This window comes from Monodelphis domestica, chromosome 4 (genome assembly GCF_027887165.1).
Source record: "Monodelphis domestica isolate mMonDom1 chromosome 4, mMonDom1.pri, whole genome shotgun sequence".
NCBI classification, from domain to species: Eukaryota; Metazoa; Chordata; class Mammalia; order Didelphimorphia; family Didelphidae; genus Monodelphis; species Monodelphis domestica.
The window spans coordinates 392,712,116-392,734,088 of record NC_077230.1 but is presented as its reverse complement, the minus strand read 5'-3'; the positions used below and the strand labels follow the sequence as shown (position 1 = coordinate 392,734,088).

General features: G+C 51.3%; 2 protein-coding genes across 3 annotated transcripts in view; both read right to left on the bottom strand.

The window, feature by feature from the left end:
* Window positions 1-511: 511 nt before the first annotated feature.
* On the bottom strand, window positions 512-13,771 carry MFAP2 (microfibril associated protein 2). Of its 2 annotated transcripts, XM_056795704.1 has the most exons (9): window positions 13,654-13,771; window positions 4,916-4,999; window positions 3,564-3,638; window positions 2,886-2,912; window positions 2,688-2,774; window positions 2,357-2,395; window positions 2,072-2,159; window positions 1,757-1,830; window positions 512-1,612 (listed from the first exon to the last, which is right to left on the bottom strand). In XM_056795704.1, exons 2-9 carry the CDS (start codon window positions 4,950-4,952, stop codon window positions 1,509-1,511), a joined length of 531 nt encoding a protein of 176 aa, XP_056651682.1. In that variant the 5' UTR covers window positions 4,953-4,999; window positions 13,654-13,771; the 3' UTR covers window positions 512-1,508. The 2 variants fall into 2 exon arrangements, with proteins under 2 accessions (XP_056651682.1, XP_056651683.1); XM_056795705.1 differs by lacking the exons at window positions 4,916-4,999; window positions 13,654-13,771 and adding an exon at window positions 4,745-4,865.
* Window positions 13,772-15,873: 2,102 nt separating this feature from the next.
* Window positions 15,874-21,973, bottom strand: part of ATP13A2 (ATPase cation transporting 13A2) — a 43,341-nt gene continuing 37,241 nt past the window's right edge. The window contains exons 25-29 of the mRNA XM_056795703.1: window positions 21,836-21,932; window positions 20,305-20,528; window positions 19,633-19,784; window positions 18,955-19,127; window positions 15,874-18,458 (exon numbers count right to left, since the gene is read on the bottom strand). Coding sequence (XP_056651681.1) covers window positions 18,288-18,458; window positions 18,955-19,127; window positions 19,633-19,784; window positions 20,305-20,528; window positions 21,836-21,932 — 817 coding nt within the window. The 3' untranslated portion in view covers window positions 15,874-18,287. The remainder of the gene's footprint in view (window positions 18,459-18,954; window positions 19,128-19,632; window positions 19,785-20,304; window positions 20,529-21,835; window positions 21,933-21,973) is intronic.

The window sequence follows — 21,973 nt, the reverse complement described above, 5'->3', positions numbered from 1 at the left end:
GTTCTTGGGGAACTTCCGCTCTCCAAGCCTCAGTTTCCTCATCTGAAAAAGGGGAGCGATGATCCCCGGCCTTCGCCCACACTCGCCAGGATGTTGTGAGGACAGGAAAAAACAGCCAGAAACGGGGTGGAAGGAGAGTTCCAATGTACCCATTTACCAGATCCCCGTGGGAAGGGTACAAAGGGTAAAAGCCCAAGCCTCGAAGACACAAGCCAAGGGTTTGGGGTCCAGACTCAGTGTGTCCCCCCAAATAACTTCATGAAGACTTTAAGTTGCCTGCGATTCGGATGAACTGACCCATCTGCCGTCTCCTTCCCCCTCCTGGAGGATGGATTGGAACCCTGGTCCCTGCTCCTCCCTCAGGCCGGTATTCTCCACTCCACTCGCTGTCCCTTTTATATGAGTCCCCCCATACAGCCCTCCCTTCCCTCACCCTCATGTCGGCCCCCAGAAGAAAAAAAGCCCTTTTAGCCCCAGCTTTCCCACACACACACACATACTGGCCCCAAAGTATTTTTTCTTGAAAAATTCTTTATTTTGTACAAAAAGAAGTGATATGATCTGACACCCCACTACAGTACGTCCAACCTAGAGCAGAAGGGGCCTGCCCGAGGGCTTACTTTGGTGGAAACGGGTGGGGTGCCAGGAAGCACCAGGAATGAGGAGCAGCAGGCGGTGCCCCAGGCCCCTCCTTTGCTCCAGCCGCAATGCCCACTGCAGGCTCTCACCAAAGGAGGGCACCCAGGATACTGAGGGGTCGGGAACCCAAGCCATGCCGGGATCGGGCGAAGGAACTGGGCTGTCGAGCCAGGAGACATGAAGGCTTCTGGGGAGCTTGGGGGGGGGCAGATGACTTATTTTCAAGTATCTGAAGGGCTGGCAAGGAAGAGGAACCTTATTCTCAGGCTCAGAGGGCACAGCGAGGCCCCCCAAGAGGGGCAGATTGACGTTGGGAGAAAGGAGAAGTTTCCTAACCGTGAGAACCATCCCAGCGTGGAATGGGCTGTTCCTGGCTGCAGGGCTGCAAGGCTCGTGCTGGAAGGGGTCTCAGAGGCCACCATGGCCAACTTTCTTTTCACAGATAAGGAAACTGAGTCACGGATGATGACTTGGCTGGGTTTACACAGACTAGGAGACAGGATTGGAGCCCGGCTCTGGGACTCCAAACTTAATGTTCCTTCTAGCCTTGGATGCCACTGACATCAGGACCTCGTGAGCAAGTGCGGCCGGGAGCAGGGGGATGGGCAGGATGGGGCATCGCCCCCCTGCGTCCCTCCCCCATCCACCCAGGAGGGCTTGAGGAAGGGGCACAGAACAGGCCCCCCCTCCGGGGCCCTGCCTTTAAGTCTGCTTACACACAAAAAGGAAAGAGTTAAGACCCAATGATTTTTTTAAACCACACGACAGAATCAAGCCCAGTCCCCCTCAGGCCTGCTGGCCCAGATTGTGCACCCCGAGATCCCCCGGCCATCCGCTAGGCCCAGCTCCCTCCCTGTGCCCCCTTCCCACTAGCAGCCCCCACAGCTCCTGGCGCAGGAGGCAGCCACAGACTGGCACAGGCCGCTGGTCGCCATCACGCCACACCTGGAGAACTTGTCTCGGCACAGGTCAGCTAGAGGGGCAAAGGGAAGAGGATCAAGGGGGGATATTGGGGGACCCATTCCCCACCCCCAATCCCTGCATCAGCCTGGGGAGATGTAGGAATGGAGCGGGAGCTGGGCAGGGGAGGGCACGGAGCCCGGGGGGCCCCTCTTACCTCGCAGCAGCTCCTCGTGGGCACAGACGGTTCGGACGCAGATTTCTTTGTTGATGATGTACATCCGGCGGAGGCTGCGAATTGAGCCATTGGGGAGACTTCAGCCCTATTCTCGCAGGGCCTCCCCCCTCCTGGCCGGGGATACCCGCACACCCTTCCGAGGGCCGGGGATGCTGGCTTCTAGTCTGTCGCTGCCCAGGAAGCCCTGGAGGCCAGCCTAAAGGGCCCAGGACACCCAGCCTTCCTGGGGCTGATTCGGAGGTTCCATTGCCCGGCATCTGGGCCCCCCCATCCCTGCCTCGGGACCCCACTCACCTATAAAAGCAGACCTCATTGAGGCATTGTTTACAGGGCCTGTGGACCGAGTACAGGCGGGTACAGGGATACTGCTCCTCCCTACAATCTGGGGGAAAGAGGCAGGGAGTGTGAGGAAGGCAGGCGAGGCCCCCCACTTTCCCAAGAGGTCCCTTGGGATCTTGCCCCCTTCTGCCATGCAGGATGGGGCCAGGGGCCCTTCTGGGTACTCTCCCAGGCTGAGCCTGGGAAAAGTGGGTGCAGGAGAGTCAGGATACCTAGGAGAGGGAAGTGATGACCTCTTACCTAATGGTCCAGGCTCTGTGGGCTCTGTCTCTGAGTTTTCTGTGGGGAGAAAGGAGACTTATCAGGGATGGAAAGAGAAATTATCACTGCACCCCCCTTTTGACAGATTCAGAAACTGAGGCCCGGAGAAGGGAGAGCCAGGAAGACATACTATCTGCTGGGCATTGGTAGTAAGGAATGAAGCAGTCCCCTGTTGGGGTAGGCACAGGGTCAAGGTATGGGCTGGGGCATGCAAGAAGGCTTGGTCTAGGAGGTTCCTCATTCCTCGCTTAGCCCTGGAGGAGGCCACGTTGATGGTAGGGGACAGGAAAGGGTTTCCTTGGGGACCTACCATGAGTGGGGGCCGGGATCACCTCCTGCTGGACCTGCTGCTGGGACTGGTACTGAAGCTGTTCCTCTGGGGGGCGGTGGGTGGACTCTGCCAAGGAGAAGGGGGGCAGGTGGTCTCTTTGCTTCCCCTCCCCTGTACCCCTGCCCTGGCCTTATTGTCCTGCCAGCCATCTCTCCCCCACTCTGGCCAGCTACATACCTTGGTAATCGTAGTAATCAGGATTGTCTGGATGGGAGAGAAGAGATCGGGGTTAGATAGCTGGCAAGGGGGCTTGGGGGAGCAAACGTGCCCCCTGAAATGGTGCCCAGCATTGAGGTTCCCCCATTCAAACCCACAGGGTAAGGCTGCCCACCCTCCAGGCTCCTTGCCACAAATGGCAGAGGCAAGACCGAGAGAGATCCCTGGGCAGGATCCATTTGTGGATGGGGAAGGGTCAAGACTTTCTATAGGAGAAGAGTCAGGGATGTTTAAGCAGTAAAAGAGAAGATGGGGGGCAGCCACGAGAGGGGGTTTCACTAGGAGAAGGACTCTTGGGGACGAAGAAAGAGGGATCCCACTGCCTCTGCCGCTCCAGGGGGAGGAACAAGGACCAGTGGAGGTCTGCTGTTTTAAAGAGGCTTGGGGACACCCAAAGCATCCTGGCAACCAGGCCCAAAGGGGAAAGAAAGGGCTGTCCCCAGAGGAAAGGGGGTGTCTGTCACTGGGATGGAGGCTGGGGGACCCCATTGTGGGGAGGCTGTAGAAGGAATTTGTGCTTAGTTGGGGGGAGGACGAGGTGCTCTCTGGGTCCCTTCTAACGCAAGTCTCTGAGCCACAGCTGGGCTAGATGGGAGCTTTGGGGGCTCCCCCCAGCCTCACCGCCTGGCCACCACTCACCAATCTGGTCTCCGTAGTGCGTGTACTGGACGTGTTCAGGGTCGATGTCATACTGACCCTGCGCCAGCAGCCCGGCTAAAAGGAAGAAGGGAAAGGTCAGGTGTGGCTGGGGATGGCGGTCAAGAGGGAAGTCCAGAGTCCTTAGAGACCAGAAAGGGACAGTATGGTACAATGGGAAAACCACTAAGAGGCATGTTCCTTTCTTTCCCTTAGAGACAGGGGCAACGGGGATGGATTATTGGACCAGAACCTCAAGAGCTAGTGAAGACTAATTAGCTCCGATTTCTCTGAAATAGGCAGGGAAGACCACAGAGAACGACAGCCTTGTAGTAATGGGATGGCGAGGTGGCACTAAAATGGAGTCATAAGACCTGGGCTCAAATTCAGCCTCAGACGGTTCCTAGTTGTGGGACCCTGAGCAAGTCACTTAATCAGTTTGCCTCAGTTTCCTCATCTGTAAAACAGGAGTCATAAAAGCACCAGGCTCCCAGGGTGGTTGTGAGGATCAAATGAGATAAGAATCATAAAGCACTAAGCACAGTGCCTGGCACATAGTAGGTGCTCTATAAATATGATGATGGGAAGAATCTCAATGAATTAGAACTGCTGCTGTTTTGCAAGTACTTTAACGTCTGCAAAGCATTCTGTATCCATTAACCTCATCTGATCTTCACAGCAGCTGTCCAAGGTATTAATTATTACCCCTCGTTGTACAGATGGGGAAACAGGTTGAGAGATGTCCAAAGTCTTCTCAGAGAAGGAAATTCCAACTATGAGATGTAATTCATGAATGTAGGACACCTAGAAAATAGTCAGGAGAAGCTTGGATCTGGACCCTCCCTCAGCATCCAGCACCCTTTCCATCTCATCACCATCCTTTTTACAGAGGAGGAAAAGAAGGATCTGAGCATGAAAGGAATGAGCCCAAAGTTTCAGAGAGTCAGTGGAGAAACTGGACCTAGGACCCAGGTCCCCAGACTCCTATCTCTGGGTTCTCTCCATTCCCCTACACCACCTCTTTGGGGGGTCTCAGGGTCAAGCAGCAAAGTTTCTGGTTGTCAGGGTGACTGCTCCTCCTCCTCAGCATCCCTGAGAATATATAGGACACTGTGGAGAGGGGCAGCTTAGCTGTGGAACAGAGGACTCTGGGAAACTCCGTGGTCTTTGGAGGCTATGGCTACCTTGGGAAGGTGGGTCTGGGAGAATCCCATCCATCTTGGGCAGTGGTATCCATTTACACTGTGGCAAAGAGCAAATGTCCCATCTCCCATTTCCTGGGGCACTTCTTATAGTTGAGAACCTGATAAAGGGAGATGATCCTGAGGCCTCAGCAGACCCCACTCACCACTCACCAGGAAGACACAACAGGAAGAGGTAGGCAGCTCTCATGACAACAAATATGGCAGCCAGGAAGGAGGTAAAACTGGAGGGATGAGCTGGGGGAAAGAGGACGTGGTTTAAACTCATCTTTCCTCCAAAATCTACTCATCGTCTTAATTTCCTTATTTCTAATATATTTCTGTCGAGCTTCTCTCCACCCTCACAGTCATTGCTCTAGTTCAAACCATTATTGCCTCCATCCTGGACTTTGGCAATAGGTTCCTAATTGGTCTTAAGTCTCGCCCCACTCTAGTCTAACCAAATTGGGGCTACCACAGCACACATCTGACCTGTCACTGCTCTACTGGAAAAACTCCCAGAGTTCTCTCTTGCCTCCAAGACCCAATGCAAAGCCCTTCCCAGGCTGGCCCCCTTCCGACCTTTCCTCACTGATTTCACATTCCATTGTGCCCACCTCCATGCCTGGAATGCACTCACTCACTCACTCATTCACCATCTCTCTGGCTCTTGCAGTCCTTCAAGGCTCAGCTGAAGAGCTGTCCCCCAAGGCTTTACCCACTTGTCTCCCATGAACCCAGTCCCTCTGACACATCCCTTCCTGCTGTTACAATGTGACCACATTTCACCCTAGAAATGACTTTGTAGATGTCTTCAATGTCTTTGAGAGGCAGGATCAGTGCTGGCTATGTGTATGAAGGTGCAAAAAGCCAGCTTTGGAGGCAGAAAGCTCTGAGTTTAAGTCCTGACTCTTAACACATGTTGAACATGTGACCCCAGAGAACCTTCTTAGTGCACCAGGCAGCTCTCTAAGACTTAAGGAACAGAGAAAGTGGCGGCTCCCATTGGTGGGAGCTCTTTATCTGACAGTCCCTTAGAGTAGCAAAATGACACATCTTGGCCCTATATTTTGTCTTTTCTTATCTGAGTGTGCATCCTTCCCTCCAGAAACTCTAACCTTAAAGGGACTTTTTCTTTCGTTGTTGCTTTTTTTAAACCCTTCCCTTCCTTTTTAGAATCAATACTACGTATTGTTTCCAAGGCAGAAGAGTGGTGAGGGCTAGGCAATGGGGGTTGAGTGACTTGCCCAGGGTCACACAGCTAGGAAATGTCTGAGGCTAGATTTGAACCCAGCACCTCCCATCTCCAGGTCTGGCTCTCAATCCGCAGAGCCACCTAGCTACTACCCCTGGGCAGAGATTTTCTTTTGTGTCCCTTCCAAAGCCTAACACAGTGCCTTCATATAGTAGGCACTTAAGAAATGCTAGTTGAAAAAAAATGTTTAAATGCTGGTTGAATTGATTCTCCTCTCATCTTTCAAGGATCTCAAAGCCTTGCTCTCTCTCATTCTCTTTCCCTCCTTCCATCTCTTCCCCTCCCCCCTCTATCTGTCGCTTCCCCCTTTCCCCCTTCTCCCACTTTCTTTATGCCCCCTCCCTCCCTCTCTCCCTCCTTCTATCTCTGTCTCTTCCTCTCTTTCTGTCTTGTTCCTTCTCATCTCTCTCGGTGTCCCTTTCCTCTCTGTCCTCTCTCTGTCCCCTCTCTCTCCCTGTCTGTATTTCCCTCTTCCTCCTTTGCCCTGCCTCTCTCTATTTCTCCTCTCTCTCTTCCCCTTTTGCCCCCCATCTTTCTCTGTGCCCCCTTCCTTTCTCCCTTTCTGTCTCTCTTCCCCCTTCTCTCTCCCCGAGTCTCCAGTCTCTCTCTGCTTCCACCTATTTGTCTCTGTCACTTTCTCTTCCCCATCCCCCCTCTTTCTCTGGGCCCCTTTCCTCTCTGCCCCCCTCTCTCCCTTTCTGTCTCTCCCCCTCTCTCTCACCTGTCCCTCATTGCTCTGGACCCCCTTCCTCTCTGCCCCCTCTCCTTTTCTGTCTCTATCCCTTTCTCTCCCTGTCTCTTCCCCTCTGCCTCTCTCTCTCTCCTTCCCTTCTATCCCCTGCCCCCACCAGACTCTCTCTGTGCCCCTGCCCCTTGAAGGCTGGGAGTCCAGAGACCATATGTCTCTTCTCTCTCCCTATAACACTCCCTTCCCTACCCCCATATATTTGGCATTTAATAATAACTAGTAACTAATAACTAATAACCCAAATTCAAATCTGGCCTCTGACACTTATTGTGTGACCCTGGGAAGGTCACTTCATCCTGTTTGCCTCAGTTTCCTCATTTGTAAAGTGAGCTGGAGAAGAAAATGGCCAACCGCTCCAGGATCTCTGCCAAGAAACCCCCCAGCGGGATCATGGAGAATCGGACATAACTGACATGACTGAATAACAACAATCTAGCTGGTGCTCTGGGTTTGTTAAGAGCTTTATAAATATTATTTCATTTGACCCTCACAATAATCCTGGGAGGGGTAGGTCCTCTTGTTATCCACCTTTTACAGATCAGGAAACTGAGGCAGAGAGAAGGCAAGGGACTTTTCCCAGAGTTGGATGCAGGATTTGAATGCAGGTCCTCCTGATCCCAAGTCTAATGCTCTATGCTCTGTAACACCTAGCTACGTTTGATAAACGTGTAACAGACCCACCATCTCCCTACCCAGCTGCCATGACTCCTGAGAGCGCTGAAAGGAACCTCAGGGTTCTCCTAGTCCAATCCCTCCATTTTGGAGAGGGGTCACTGAGGTCCAGGAAGGACAGTGACCTCCTAGGTCACACTAGGACTAAGGCACAGAACTGGGGCACAATAGGCTGTGGAGGGGAATGGTTCAACCCTAGTAGAAAGAGGGAATCAGAGGTGCTGGATTCCAATCCCGGCTCTGCTGCTTCTACCTAGCAATAATAATGTTCGTCAGCATCTATAGGGAGCTTCGAAGGGCTTTACATACATTATTATGAATTCATTAGAGCCAAACAACTACCCCATAGACCACAAATGCCATTATTCCCATTTTCTAAATTAGGAAACCAATACTTGGAGTGACAGTGACTTGCCAGTCACCCAGGTGCCCAAAGTGGGATTTGGACAGTCTCCAGACTCCAAGTCTTTATCCAATGAGGTTCTCGGTGTGATCTGTCTCCCCTTGACCAAGGTACCATTCTCTCTTTCTGAACCTGTTTCTTCCTCTGGAAAATGAAGGGGGCCCAACTGGATCACCTCTGAGGTCCCTTCCGGCTCCATGCCCCTGGCCACCTGACCCCAAATCCTAATTCAACACCAGCCAGGCTCTCAGCTGTTCAGTCCTTTTCAGCCAGGTCCAACAATTGGTGACCCCAATGGGGAGAAGCTGGGGAAGAGGGAAGAGACAGCGACAACGTGGGGAGGGGAAGAGATGGAAGGAGGAAAAGAGAACGAGAAAGGGCAAGGCTTTGAGAACCTTGAAAGATCAGGGGAGGATTTCTTGGCAAAGATACTGGGGTAGTTGGCCATTTCCTTCTCCTGTTCATTTTATAGATGAGGAAACTGAGGCAAACCAGTTGGGTCTGACCTCATTTGGGGTTTTCTTGGCCAAGACATTTGATAGATGAGGAAACTGAGGCAAAGCAGTTGTGTCTGACTCTTCATGGCCTCATTTGGGGATTTTCTTGGCCAAGATACTGGAGAAATTTGCTATTTCCTTCTCCAGCTCATTTAACAGATGAGGAAACTGAGGCAAAGCAGTTGTGTCTGACTCTTCATGGCCTCATTTGGGGATTTTCTTGGCCAAGATACTGGAGAAATTTGCTATTTCCTTCTCCAGCTCATTTGACAGATGAGAAAACAGGCAACGCAGTTGTGTCTTACTCTTCATGACCTTATTTGGGGTTTTCTTGGCCAAGATACTGGAGAAATTGGCCATTTCCTTCTCCAGCTCATTTAACAGATGAGGAAACTGAGGCAAAGCAGTTGTGTCTGACTCTTCATGGCCTCATTTGGGGATTTTCTTGGCCAAGATACTGGAGAAATTGGCCATTTCCTTCTCCAGCTCATTTAACAGATGAGGAAACTGAGGCAAAGCAGTTGTGTCTGACTCTTCATGGCCTCATTTGGGGTTTTCTTGGCCAAGATACTGGAGAAATTGGCCATTTCCTTCTCCAGCTCATTTAACAGATGAGGAAACTGAGGCAAAGCAGTTGTGTCTGACTCTTCATGGCCTCATTTGGGGATTTTCTTGGCCAAGATACTGGAGAAATTGGCCATTTCCTTCTCCAGCTCATTTGACAGATGAGGAAACTGAGGCAAAGCAGTTGTGTCTGACTCTTCGTGATCCCATTTGGGGCTTTCTTGGCAGAGATACTGGAACGGGTTGCCATTTCCTTCTCCAGCTCATTTGACAGATGAAAGAACTGAGGCCAGTAGGGTGAAGTGACTTACTTAGAGTCACACGGTTAGGATGCATATGCAATCGGATATGAACCCAGGTCTTCCTGACTCCCGACCTGACGTTTACCCGCATCACCTAGTTGCCCCATGCTCTGCTGAGTCCTATCTAAAACCCATTTGGCAGAAGAGGACAGAACTGTCCTACTCTCCACACATTGCACCCAGGGCGTCTCCCGGGTTTCAGTACTTCACTGTCTCCCCTCCCGCCTACATCTAACCTTTGCTCGGACATTACAGGTCCACGTGCCAGCTCCATGCTTCTGCCCAGAAGGCCACCTGCTCCCAATTAGAATCTGGGCACCGAGCATCCCTCCTAAGTGACACCACATGCTCCCCACCCTAGGCCGAATGGGGCCCCTCTGGGCGAGCAGGGGTCACCTTCTCTGAGGCCAGGAGACCCCCCCTCTTGCCAGGGGTGCTGGGTCCCTCGGAAACCAGACAGACATGGAGGAAGGGGCTCGTAGGGTTTCAGAAGCGAGCGCTTTGGCTCAGACCTCAGGAGGAACTTTTCTACAATTCGAGGATGTCAGAATTAAAACTCAGCCTGTAGAACGTCAGAGAATTCGGAGCAGAAGGACTCTTAGAAGGTAGAAAGTTGGACAGGAAGGAACTTAAACAGACTGTCTGAGCTAGCTGGAACACACAATATCAGGACTGGAAAGGACCTGAGGCTGGAGAGTGTCAGAAGGAGGAGAGAGCTTAGACCAATCCCCAGATTTTACAGAGAAGGAAACCAAGAGCCTCCTGCCTTTCCCATGGAGTTGGGAATATGGGTTGGGGGTCATAGATTAAGATCATACAAGCTATGGTATACAGCGAGGTAGCCCAGTGGGTAGAGAGCCAGTCCAGGAGTCAGGAGAACCTGGATTCAAATCTAACCTCAGGCACTGTCGAATCATTACAGATGAGGAAACTGAGGCCTAGAGAAGGAAAAGGATTTACACATAGTCACATCACTAATTAAGTGGCACATCTGGATTAGAACTCAAGTCTTCCAGCTCCCAGGCCAGGATTCTTTCCTCTTTACTGGATCTCCTTTATGAGGGCTTGCTCATAGAACTAGGTCATAGAGCTGGCAGGGGCCTGGTCCAATACCTTCATTTGAGAGAAGAGAAAACTGAGGACACCCAAATAGTGGAGCCAGTATTCAAACCCAGATCTTTTGGCTCTGATGGGCAGCCAGGTCGTGCTGTGTAAAGAGTGCCAAGCCTGGAATCAGGAAGACTTATCTTCCCGAGTTCAAATCCTGCTTCAAAAACTTATTAGCTATGTGACTCTGGGCAAGTCATTTAACTCTGCCTCAGTTTCCTCATCTGCAAAATGAGCTGGAAAGGAAATAGCAAACCACTCCAGCATCTTTTCCAAGCAAACCTGAAATGGGGTCATGAAGAGTTAGACATGACTGGAATGACTGAATCCACCCCATATGGTGTCTCTAATGTTGGAATAAGAAAAAGATCTGAGGAGGAGGAGGAGAAGAAGAGGAAGAGACATTCACTAGGCCCACAAGACCAGAGAGCAAGACCTGGAGAAAATACTGCTATTTCTCATTAGGGACTATTCAATCCTGTTTTGCCTAAATATCCCAAGAAGCCTTGGAGAGAAACCACTGCCTTCCTCTTCTCCAAAGGCAGGCCACATGGTCCAGAGTGGGATGGAGAGGAAGGGGATCAATCAATCAAAGCATTTGTTAAACACTTACTATGTGCCAGGTTCTGTGCCAGGCAGTAGGGAAACAAAGAAATGAAACAATGTCTAGCCTTCATTTATTAAACATCTACTAATGTGCCAGGCACTATGCCAGGCAGTGAAAATATAAAGAGAGAAATGAAATGATGCCTAGCCTTCATTTATTAAACACCTACTATGTGCCAGGCAGTAAAGATACAAAGAAATGAAATAATGCCTAGCCTTCATTTATTAAACACCTACTATGTGCCAGGCAGTGAAGATACAAAGAGAGAAATAAAATAATGCCTAGCCTTCATTTATTAAGCACCTACTATGTGCCAGGCAGTGAAGATACAAAGAAATGAAATAATGCCTAGCCTTCATTTATTAAGCACCTACTATGAGCTAGGCAGTGAAGATACAAAGAAATGAAATAATGCCTAGCCTTCATTTATTAAACACCTACTATGTGCCAGGCAGTGAAGATACAAAGAGAAAAGTGAAATAATGCCTAGCCTTCATTTATTAAACACCTACTATGTGCCAGGCAGTGAAGATACAAAGAGAGAAATGAAATGATGCCTAGCCTTCATTTATTAAACACCTACTATGAGCTAGGCAGTGAAGATACAAAGAAATGAAATGATGCCTAGCCTTCATTTATTAAACACCTACTATGTGCCAGGCAGTGAAGATACAAAGAGAGAAATGAAATGATGCCTAGCCTTCATTTATTAAACACCTACTATGAGCTAGGCAGTGAAGATACAAAGAAATGAAATGATGCCTAGCCTTCATTTATTAAACACCTACTATGTGCCAGGCAGTGAAGATACAAAGAGAGAAATGAAATGATGCCTAGCCTTCATTTATTAAACACCTACTATGAGCTAGGCAGTGAAGATACAAAGAGAGAAATGAAATAATGCCTAGCCTTCATTTATTAAACACCTACTATGTGCCAGGCAGTGAAGATACAAAGAGAGAAATGAAATGATGCCTAGCCTTCATTTATTAAACACCTACTATGTGCCAGGCACTGTAGCAGGCAGTGGGGATACAAAGACAGAGATGAAACAATGCCTTGCCTCAAGGCGCTTATGTTCTATCAGGAGATACACTACATGCAGATATAAATGTATTCAGAACAAATACTGGTTACTTTGTAGGAGGGAGTCACCAAGGACTGAGGGTGTGATGGAGAGATGGGCAAAAGGAGCTGGGCTTCGGAGCCAAGCAGGGGTTTTGAGGCGGTAGAGGGGATGGAGAGAAGCCATCCAGTCTTGGGGAAGAGACTTGGACAAATGCCAGTGAATCAGTGAATATTCCTCAGGGGAAGGATAGTGAAAAGGTCAGCCTGGCTGAAAGTGAGAGCTCATGAAGAGGCAGATTATACTTAAAGCCAAGGATTCCCTTGGCTGGGAAAGGTGAGGCTTGGCTCCCCAGTGCTCCAGTTTCCCTTCCCCTGTTGGCTGGTCCCAGGAGCTCTGTGCATGCTTGGGGCTGGAGGCAAACTGGGGGAGCGGAGAGCCTCTTCCTGGCTCCTTGGCACCCTCCTAATTCCCTCTCAGTGGGGATGGCCATGCTTCTAAAGGCCCCCTGGGCTCAGAGGGATGTCCTAAGAGCAGGGTCAAGAAGGCCAAGCCACAGGATGGGCTAGGGGAGGGCCTCCTCTCCCAAGCTCCCTTTCGGTGCCACTTAGCAAAGGGACCGAGTTCAATTTGGCAAACATCTATTAATCACTTACTGTGTGGGGAAGTACTGTTCTAGTCAACGGGGACCCAAGGACCCAACTCCAAAATGGTCTCTGCCCTCACAACAGATGTTTGCATCCCCAAATGCCCCCCAACAGCTGAAGGGGCTGTCCACTCCCCCCTTACTCCCAGGCTGCGCTGTCTCCCGATCTCCTCCCAGCCGCTACCCAAGGGTCCCCCGGTTCTCCTCCCTTCCCCATCTTCCTCAGCATCCGACAGGATTCAGGGCTCAGGGCTGCCCCTCCCTCCCTTCCCCGACACTAGCCCCGCCTCCTGGTTCTCCACCTCTTTCCCCAAATCTCAGGCCGACCCTGGGGGAGCAGGGGGCCGGGCCCAGACTGTCTGCTCCGCTTCCAGAGCAGGGCAGGGGGCTAGGCTAGAAAAAACCAGATGTTTCATGGGGCACATCTGGGAACAATCAGTGGCGAGAAAACACACTCACACACTCCTTCTCCCACACAGCAGACCCCACCTTCTCCTCCCCTCCCCTCCCCCCACATTCCAACTGCCCCAGAGAACAAAAGCTGACCGCCCCCCCCACGCGCGCGCGCGCTCCCACGGACAAGCACACGTACGGATACACCCGGGCTGAGGACCCCACAAAAAAAGCCATAATGTTAAGCACCTCGTCCCTAAGCCTGGTCCCCACCGCCCCCCACCATCAAGGACCTCCCCTCCAGCCTGTCTCTCCAGACACAGGAGCCGCTCCCCAGCCCAGTCTCCTTCCGCCCAAAAAAGAAAACTAAAAGTTTTAAAGTGCTTGGAGATCTCATTTCGACTTGGCAGGGAAGCTCCCTCTCCAGCCGCTTGCTTTGTCTCCCGGACCCCTCCTCTCATATTTGAGCCCAGCGACCCCCTTCCCACCCTCCGCAATCTGGAGGAGGGGGATCTCAGCGCCCAGGACCGAAGGCCTGGGTCTGGGGTCCCTCCTGGCCCCTCCCCCGACATCCCCCTTTCCGTCTCCCCCAGTTAGACTCGGGGGGAGCCCCCCATCCAGCCGGGCCCCAGCCGGCCGGCTCCTCTCCTACCTGTCTGGGTCTCTCTCCTCTGCCCACTCAGCTCCCTGCCAAGAGCCTCCCCCTTCTCCCCAGCCCCCGAACGGGCCGGGCCGCCACCTCCAGCCTCCCCCTCCGCTGGGTCCTAATGCTAGAGGCAGGCGGCCTCTGGCCAGATGTGGAACGGGGGCGGGGCGCGGAAGGACTCGAGGACCGTCCTGGGGCCAGGCTGGGGGAGCCCTGGAAGATCCTCAGAGACCGGGGAGGTGGGGGTGGGGGCGGCTAGAGGCTGGGAGGGCCTGATGGACTAGTCGAGGAAGGGCCCGCCATACAGAGATGCCCCGGGGCATCCGAGGGGCGTGGAAGAGGTAGGAGACCTGGGTCTGCCATTTACTGACTGCATGACCTTAGGCAAGTCACTTTTCTCCCTTGGGCTTTCAGTTTCTTCCTCTTACAAGCAAGAGGTGTTGTCAGCTTCGGGAGGGGAGAGGGAAGAAGGGAGGGAGACAATATGGATCAGAAGCCTTAGGAAAATGTATGTGGAAATTTGTTATATACAGCTCAGACCTGTAAACTCAGTCTCCTCTAGGTACCCGAGGCCCCACTTCCCAGAAAGGAATTATTCTCCCTCCTCCGAGCGTAATAAGATCCCTCGTAGCTCACAAATAGACTTCACTGCTCTGATTTAGCGCTGGGAAGGACCTTCGAAGTCCTGCTCGAACTCCTTTCTTCTCTCTCCGAAAGGAAGCGGGCCCAGAGAGGGTAGGAACTCTCCCAGAAGCTGGATTTGAACTCAGGTCTTCCTGACCTTATGTCCAGCGCCCTAGCCACTGCACCACCACGGTGTTCCCTAAACTCGGGTCTCCTTTTCTCTCCTTAACAGGGGATCCCCAGGCTGAGCATGCTTCCCCCTCCTCCGTCAAGCCCAGGGGCCGCTGCAGAAGTCCTGACCGCTGCCTCCCCTTCATCTCCCGGACAGCCTCAGAGCCCAGGAAAGTGTCGAGGAGGACTAGCCGCCCGGTCTTCTGGGGCTGGAGAGAAAGGAGAGCTTGCCTTTGAGGGGACCCAAGAAGAGCTCGAGGCTGCGTCCAGGCCAGATTCTCAGAGGCTGCCAAGCCTCGGAGGGGAAGGCGGGGAGCGCTATTATTCTGAGCCAAATTTTACTCTGCTCTTGCTGTTCTATCAGCTTTGATCTGGGTTTCCAGCCAAACTCTGGCTCAGACCGGGCCATCGCTCTGCTGGGTCGGGGGAGTGGGGGGGCCCCCTGGTGGTCACTGGTGGGATGCCCGGCGGAACTCGGAACCTTTTTTCCATTTCCTAATCCTTGGGGATTAAATTGAACCTAGAACTACCCAGTTTGCGTCCGAAGGGATCTCGGGGGCTACGCCAAAGGGACCCCTCTGACAACTCTTGTCTCTTACTTACCAGCCAATTCCACTTGAGGAAGTTCTCATTGTTAGGAAGTCTGTCCTGACATCAAGTCCAAACGGGCCTCTTGGTGACCCACTCAGTGTTCTGGCTCTGCCTTCTGGGGCCAAGCAGAACAACCCTTCGCATACCTGAGAGCCTTCCAGTTATCGTTACTCCTACTCCCACAAGCCAGTCCTTTCCCATCACCTGCCAATGGGAGAGGAGACCATAGGGGTGGGCGTCAGAATACTTCATTAAAGAGAAACTCATGGTAGGAGGAGCTAAGTAGCACAGTGGATAGAGTGCCAGACCCAGAGAGGGTTCAAATTGACCTCCGACACTTCCTAGTTGTGCTACCCTGGGCAAGCTGCTTATTAAAAAAAAAAAAAAACTCCTGGGAAATTTGCATAGAGGCTGGATTAGATGGTCTTGGAGATTGCTCCCAACTCTAATATCATGATTTTGTAATGTTTCCTGAAGCATCTATTTTATTTTTTGTTTTTTAAACCCTCACTTTCCTTCTTGGAGTCAATACTGTGTAATGGTTCCAAGGCAGAAGAGTGGCAATGGGGGTTAAGTGACTTGCCCAGGGTCACACAGCTGGGAAGTGTCTGAGGTCAGATTTGAACCCAGGACCTCCCGTCTCTAGGCCTGGCTCTCAATCCACTGAGCCACCCAGCTGCTCCTGAAGCATCTATTTTGGACAGCTTAATAAAATGTGTCTGTGTCTGTGTGTGCGTGTATGTGATTAATTTTCTTGCTAGTTCTGTCTTCAGGGGTTGAACAATTAAAGAACAAGCATTTATTCATCACCGGCTGTGTGCTAAAGGGATCCCTCCTGAATGAACAAATGAAAGAATTTATTAAGCATTTACTGTGTCAAGAACTGGGGGTACAATTAGAAAAAAAGGAGACAGTCTCTGCTCTCAAGGAGCTCACATTCTAGTTGAGGAAGACGACATACATAGGAGTTTAGCTGCAAGGAAGATGAAAGTCCCAGAAAATCTTAAGGATGCAGTCACAGGGAGGAAGGCAAGACCCAGAGGTTCACAAGGTACGTCCCTAGGCCGGATGGCAGTGCCCAGGATGTGTGTGAAGGTGGTCTGTATCCACAGAGTAAATACCAAGGTCCAGAGGACCTTTGGTTGTATTGCTAAGTCAAATGGAAAGGCCTTGTGGCCCTCCATCTTACCCCCAAATAGTTAACATCTGGATTATCTAAGCACTTTGAATGGCCACATCTGCTGCCCAGGGAAGGGAGTTGAAGGGGTCCAGCCTACCATCACTAGGAAGCAGAGTGGACTTGAGGTGAATCTCAAGTGTCCCACCACAAGGGGAGAGGGAAGGCTCACTGGCAGGAATACTTGGGGGAAAAGGGTTGTCATCTGCCCCATGGCTGGGGTCTGGGAAGCCTGAGTTGGGGGAAAACACTTCCACTGTCACCTTCTCCCATCCATCATTGAGAAGGGATTGTCTACCTGAAATATCTGAATACTTGAAGGTCACTAACACACTCCTGACATTCCATTCTTTATTTTTTCAGAGTAAGCATTCCTTGTTTACAGGATCAAAGAACGTAGGGCTGGCAGACACCTTGCAAATCCTCTGGCCTAACTACCTCATTTCAGGTCCAGAGAAATTAAATGGACTTGCCCAAGGTCTCACACACATAGCTTTAATAGCCACGAGGGTCAGAATCCTCAAATAACATGGATTCTACCACCTGATCTGGACTAACTGGATAGAAAATGGGCAATCTGTTTTGGTCCTAAGGTGTAGGAATCAGAACTAAACAAAATAGTCCACAAGGAGGCCCAGGCAGGGAGAAGACACAATAGAGACCTTGATCCTTCTCATAAAGTAGCCTGGGATCTCTGCTCTGCTTTCTTATTGGCCATATCACGCTGCTGATTCACATAGGCCTTGTAGACCAAGAAAAATTCCAGATGAATTACTGTTTAACTATGTCTAGCCCACTTGGTACTTATGACATTGACTTTTTGAACCCATGTGTAAGGCTTGACATTTATTGCTATTCAATTCCATTATATTCTGCTTGGTTCTCTCCTCTACCCTGTCAAGTTCTTTCTCTGATCTTGCTTCCATCATCCAATGAGTTAGTTTTTATCTCCCAGTACTGGCTCATCTCTGCCTCCCCATTTTTCTTTTTTTAAACTCATCACTTTCTGTCTTAGAAGCAATAGTATCAATTCTAAGGCAGAAGAGCAGTAAGGGCTAGGCAATGGAGGGTAAGTGACTTGCCCAGGGTCACCCAGCTAGAAAGTGTCTGGATCTCCCATCTCTGGGCCTGGCTCTCAATCCATTAAGCCACCTAACTTCCCCTCCTCCCTTTTGTTTTCACTGGTCTGTTCACATTGATTCACACCAGTCCCTGTTCTCACTGGCCCTTATTCATATTTGTCCCTGTTCTCATTCCTGTTGGCCACCACAGCACAGAAAAGGTATTTAAGGGACACAAAAAGGCAGCTAGACTTAGGCTCAATAATGACTGCCATTTCTATAGAGCTCTGAAGTTCCCAAGGACCCTCTGAGGTAGGTCATGCCGAAAGTATTATTGTCCAAGAGTTTACAGAAGAAGAAACTAAGGCAGCCCACAAAGGTGAAATGAATTGTGTGAGGCTGCCGAGTTGGGTAGTGGCAGAACCAAACCTAGAACCCCTTCAGGGTTCCTTGCAGTCAGTCTAAGGTTCTTTTAGGTGACCCACGTCTTAGTACTCTGCTGAGGCTCAGAACAGAGAAGAGGGGGAGATGGAGGCAGAGGCATCCTGACCAAGGGGCTGCTGGTCAGGGCCAAGGTCTCACATACCATCAGTACAGCCAGGAAAATAAGGCAAATTTATTCAGTCTGTCAACAGGGGCTCCGAGGGTCAGCTGCACCTGACCCCTCCACATGCCCATGTCCATGGATAAAAAATTAGGCTATTTCCAAGGGGGGACTGAGAAATTGGAGGGGGACTAGATTAGTCCAGAAGTGAAGCCCCTCGCTGCAGGGGAGGGAGGAATCCGATGCCTTTGGGGGTGGCTCCCGTGGAGTGGAGATGCCCTGTGCCCCCAGTCTCAGCCAAGGACGAAGAGTGTGGGAACAGGCAGGCGTTCTTCTCTGGGCTCAGGTGCCTGAGGAGTGTGTTGGCCAGCTCCAGGCCACGTACAGTGTTGCTACCAAGATGCATAAATAGATGAGGTGGGGATGGGGGGGGCTCAGACCTCCACCCCAGGAATGTCCGCAGCATCCAGGGCTACCTCAGGGCAGAGGCTGTCTTGGGGGTAGCTAGGATGGGCTGGTGGAGAGGGGGCCAGGGAGTTCTCTGCTGGGCCAGCTCCCGTTCGAGACGCTTGAAGAATTTCTTGGATGGCTTCTTCCCGCACAGACATCGCAAGCACCTGGGAACCCACTGGTCAAAAATACACTGGAGGAAGAGAAGCAGGGAATTGCTTGAGCTCCTCCCCCAAACCGCCTTCCCCACCAGCCTCGCTCCCCTGGCCCTGCCTTTCAATCTGCCACACCTGAGCTACATTCCCAGCATCCTTTTAAGTTACGCCCTCCTTTTACGTAAGGAGGCTCGGGAGAAGTCTGGCGGAGACCCACGCTGTGAGGCTCTTTTTGGGAGCTTGTGCTTTGGTAGAGTGCTGCAGGTGGGAGTCTCTGCTCACTTGACTGAAAGAACCCTTTTCCTTCTCTCTCTCTTTTAATTATTATTAAAATCCTAAAACCATCCTCCATTCCCAACTCGGGGTGCCCCCTTGAGTTTAGTCTTCACGGGGAAAGCTTGAGACCCAATTTGGTCCTGGCCAACTGTGAACTTGCGTTTGGTCCTCTCGTGAGGCCAGCTGAAGTGAGCTCTCTGCGCCTCCTAGAGAACAGGGGCTGCCCACGCCTCCCTCCCTCCACAGCCACCCAGGCACCTCGAGCATGAACGCGGCCACAAAGTTGAAGGCAGCCAAGCCAAGCAGCAGCAGCTTGAAGCGCATGTCCTTGATGTCCTTCAGGGTGAGCCACTTCATCAGGAAGCCCGGGGGGCCCAGGGTGAGCAGAGTCAGGATGGAGGCCAGGACAAACAAGGCCAAAAGGAAAAGCACTGGGTGGATGGGAAAGAAGTGAGAGAACATGCTTCACTGCCCCCGTATTTGTACAGATTGTTTTCCTCATTAGATTGTGAGTTCCTTGGGGGCAGGGAGGTAGCTCCAAGGATAGAGCCAAGCTGAGAGGCAGGAGGACCTGGGTTCAAATCTGACCTCTGTGTGTCCTTGGGCAAGTCATTTAACCCCATTTTCTGTCTTAGAATCTCTACTTGTAAGAAGAAAGGAAGGTGTTTTGGGTTTTTTTTAAACCAGATTGTAAGCCCCTTGAGGACAGGCACTGTCTTTGGCTTTTCCTTGCACCCCTAGGCTTCAGCACAGTGCCTGGCACATCTAAATACTTGTTGATAAGCACAAAGCACCCTTGGGGATGAGGGGGATGAGAGTGATGGAGGTAGGGGAGGCAGGAGGAGGATGAGGATAGGAAAGGGCTCCCACTCCTCCCAGCAAGGGGGAGATGGCTCAAGATCCCTTTCCTCCCCTCCTCCCTGGCCTAAGCCTCACCGTTTGTGTAGATGGGGCGGCGGAAAGGGGGCCCCTTAGACATGGTCACAGCCAGCGTGAGGTACTGGAAACCCGAGAGGCAGAAGATGACTGTGTTCTCGTAGTTGGGCAGGTTCTGGGACCCTGAAATCGTCTTATTTAAAGGAACAAACCTGTAGGGATGGGGAGGAAGAAAGGGAAGGGGAAATGCTTCGAGGTGTGAAGACCTCCAAGGATGGGCAAAGCCACCCCCCTCCCCAACTAGCCCCTTTGGGACAGCTTCGGGGGTTAGGAAGTTTCCCCTGATGTCAGACCCAAGTTTGCTTTTTTGCTACTTCTGCCCATTGCTCCTAATTCTGCCCTCTGAGTGAGCGGAAAAAGTCAAAGCCTTCTTTCAAGGGATAGCTGTCCCGGCCCTCCTTTGGACCCCTCCAAGCCCCTCAGCCTTCTCTTCTCCAGGGCAGATGGCTGCTCTTCCTGTAACTGACCCTCACGTGCACGAACTAAATGCCAGAAATGGGTCCAGCCTTGTGTCCTTTGCCATTTTAGTCACTTTCTTCTGGACACCCCCGACTTGTCAATGCCTTTCCATGCCCAGGAGGTGCCATATTGCCCGCTCAAAGATACATCCATGTTGCCCAAAGGGGTGCCCCAAGAACTTGGAGATGGATGGGAGGGAAACCAAGGACTCACCAGGGCTGGGAGATGGTGATGAAGTAGCTGCTGAGCTGGATGGTGGCAACCAGGACAGTCTGAAGGAGGAGGCTGCCCAGGACGGTCACACGGAGCAGGGCCCCTGGGGGCCGGGAGACCCCCAACTCTGGGGCTGGCCCCGTGAAACTCATTAGCACTGCCACGGAGGTTGTGATAGCCAAGTCAATGAACAGGAACTGTAGGTCACCTAGATTAGTATTGATCTGGGGGAGAGGCAAGTGGGAGGTTATTGGCATTGATTAATCAATCAATGAGAATGTATTATTATTAATAATATTAATATATTGATATAATATATGTTATATATTGTGTATATATAATATAATATTGCTATAATAGTTATTTACTAATAACTATTAATTTATTAATTTGACTATATGCCAGGCACTGGAGATACACAAAAATGGAAGAGTCCAGGGCAGCTGGGGAGCACAGTGGATAGGACACCAGATCTGGAGTTGGTCGGGAGGACCTGAACTCAAATCTGGCCTCGGACACTTCCTAGCTGTGTGGCCCTGGGCAAGTCACCTACCCTGGAGTGCCTAGCCCTGACCACTCTTCTGCCTTGGAACTGATGCTCAGTGTTGATTCTAAGACAGAAGGTAAGGGTTTAAAAACAATGGAACAGTCTCCATCCTCCAGGTCCATTCTAGGGAGATCACTGTGGAGGTGATGGAGGGAATGAAGGTTCCCTATTGCTTCTAGGATAGAATACAATCTCTTTTTTTTTTTTGGAGGGGGGTGGACATTTAAAGCCCTTCCCCACCTGTCTCCAGGCTATCTTTCTAGGCTAGTTTCATATGAGTCCCTCAAATGCAATCCATATTCCAGTGAGAAAATTTGCTTATTTGTTGTTTTGTGTACTCCACAGCCACTTCCCTCCTCTGCTTCTTTGCATACGCCATCTTTCAGGCTTGGAAAGCATTCCTTTTAGGGCGTCCAGCTCTGTTTACGGTTCACCTCAGGCCCCTCTTACTTGAGGTCTTTCCCAATTCCCCAAGGGTTAGCACCCCCTCCCCACTCCACCTGTGCTTCGTCTCTAGTCTGCATTTGTCTCACGCCACTAGAACATGTGCTCCTTGAGGCCAGGTGCTATTTTCATTTTCGTTTTGAAGCCCCAGTGCACCCAGAACAGTGCCTCTGGCACTTACAGCATTACAGCAAATTTCTTACAGCAGGTAAGAAATAAGGCTTTGTGGAACTCTAGTGGATCTCTAAAAGCTCAGACGGAAACCTGATGAGGGAGAAACCAAGCCTGCCCTCGGGGAGCCCCTTGTCTAAGGAGGGGAAGGAGGCCCCCAACACACACAGCAAAAGACAATCGAGCCCCTCTATGGAAGCAGAAACTTGAAATCTTGGAACAAAAAAGGAGTCCTTCAAGGTGGCCATGAAGGAAGCTTCCGGAAAGAGGTGAGTTTCAAAAAGGGTTTGCAAAGGAGTATGTCAAGGGGGATCCCCTAGAGGAAGTGAAGGGAGGACCCCTCCCTCCCGGGAAGCCCCTCGTACTCACGGTGTAGAGCAGAAGAACGGAAATGAACTGGATGAAGCTATAGAGAGCCATGTACTGGAAGATGCAGAAGGAGGTGACCAGCGAGCATCGCCCTTCCCTGTGAGGTGGGGGAGAAGAAGCACAAGCGTCCAAAGCCAT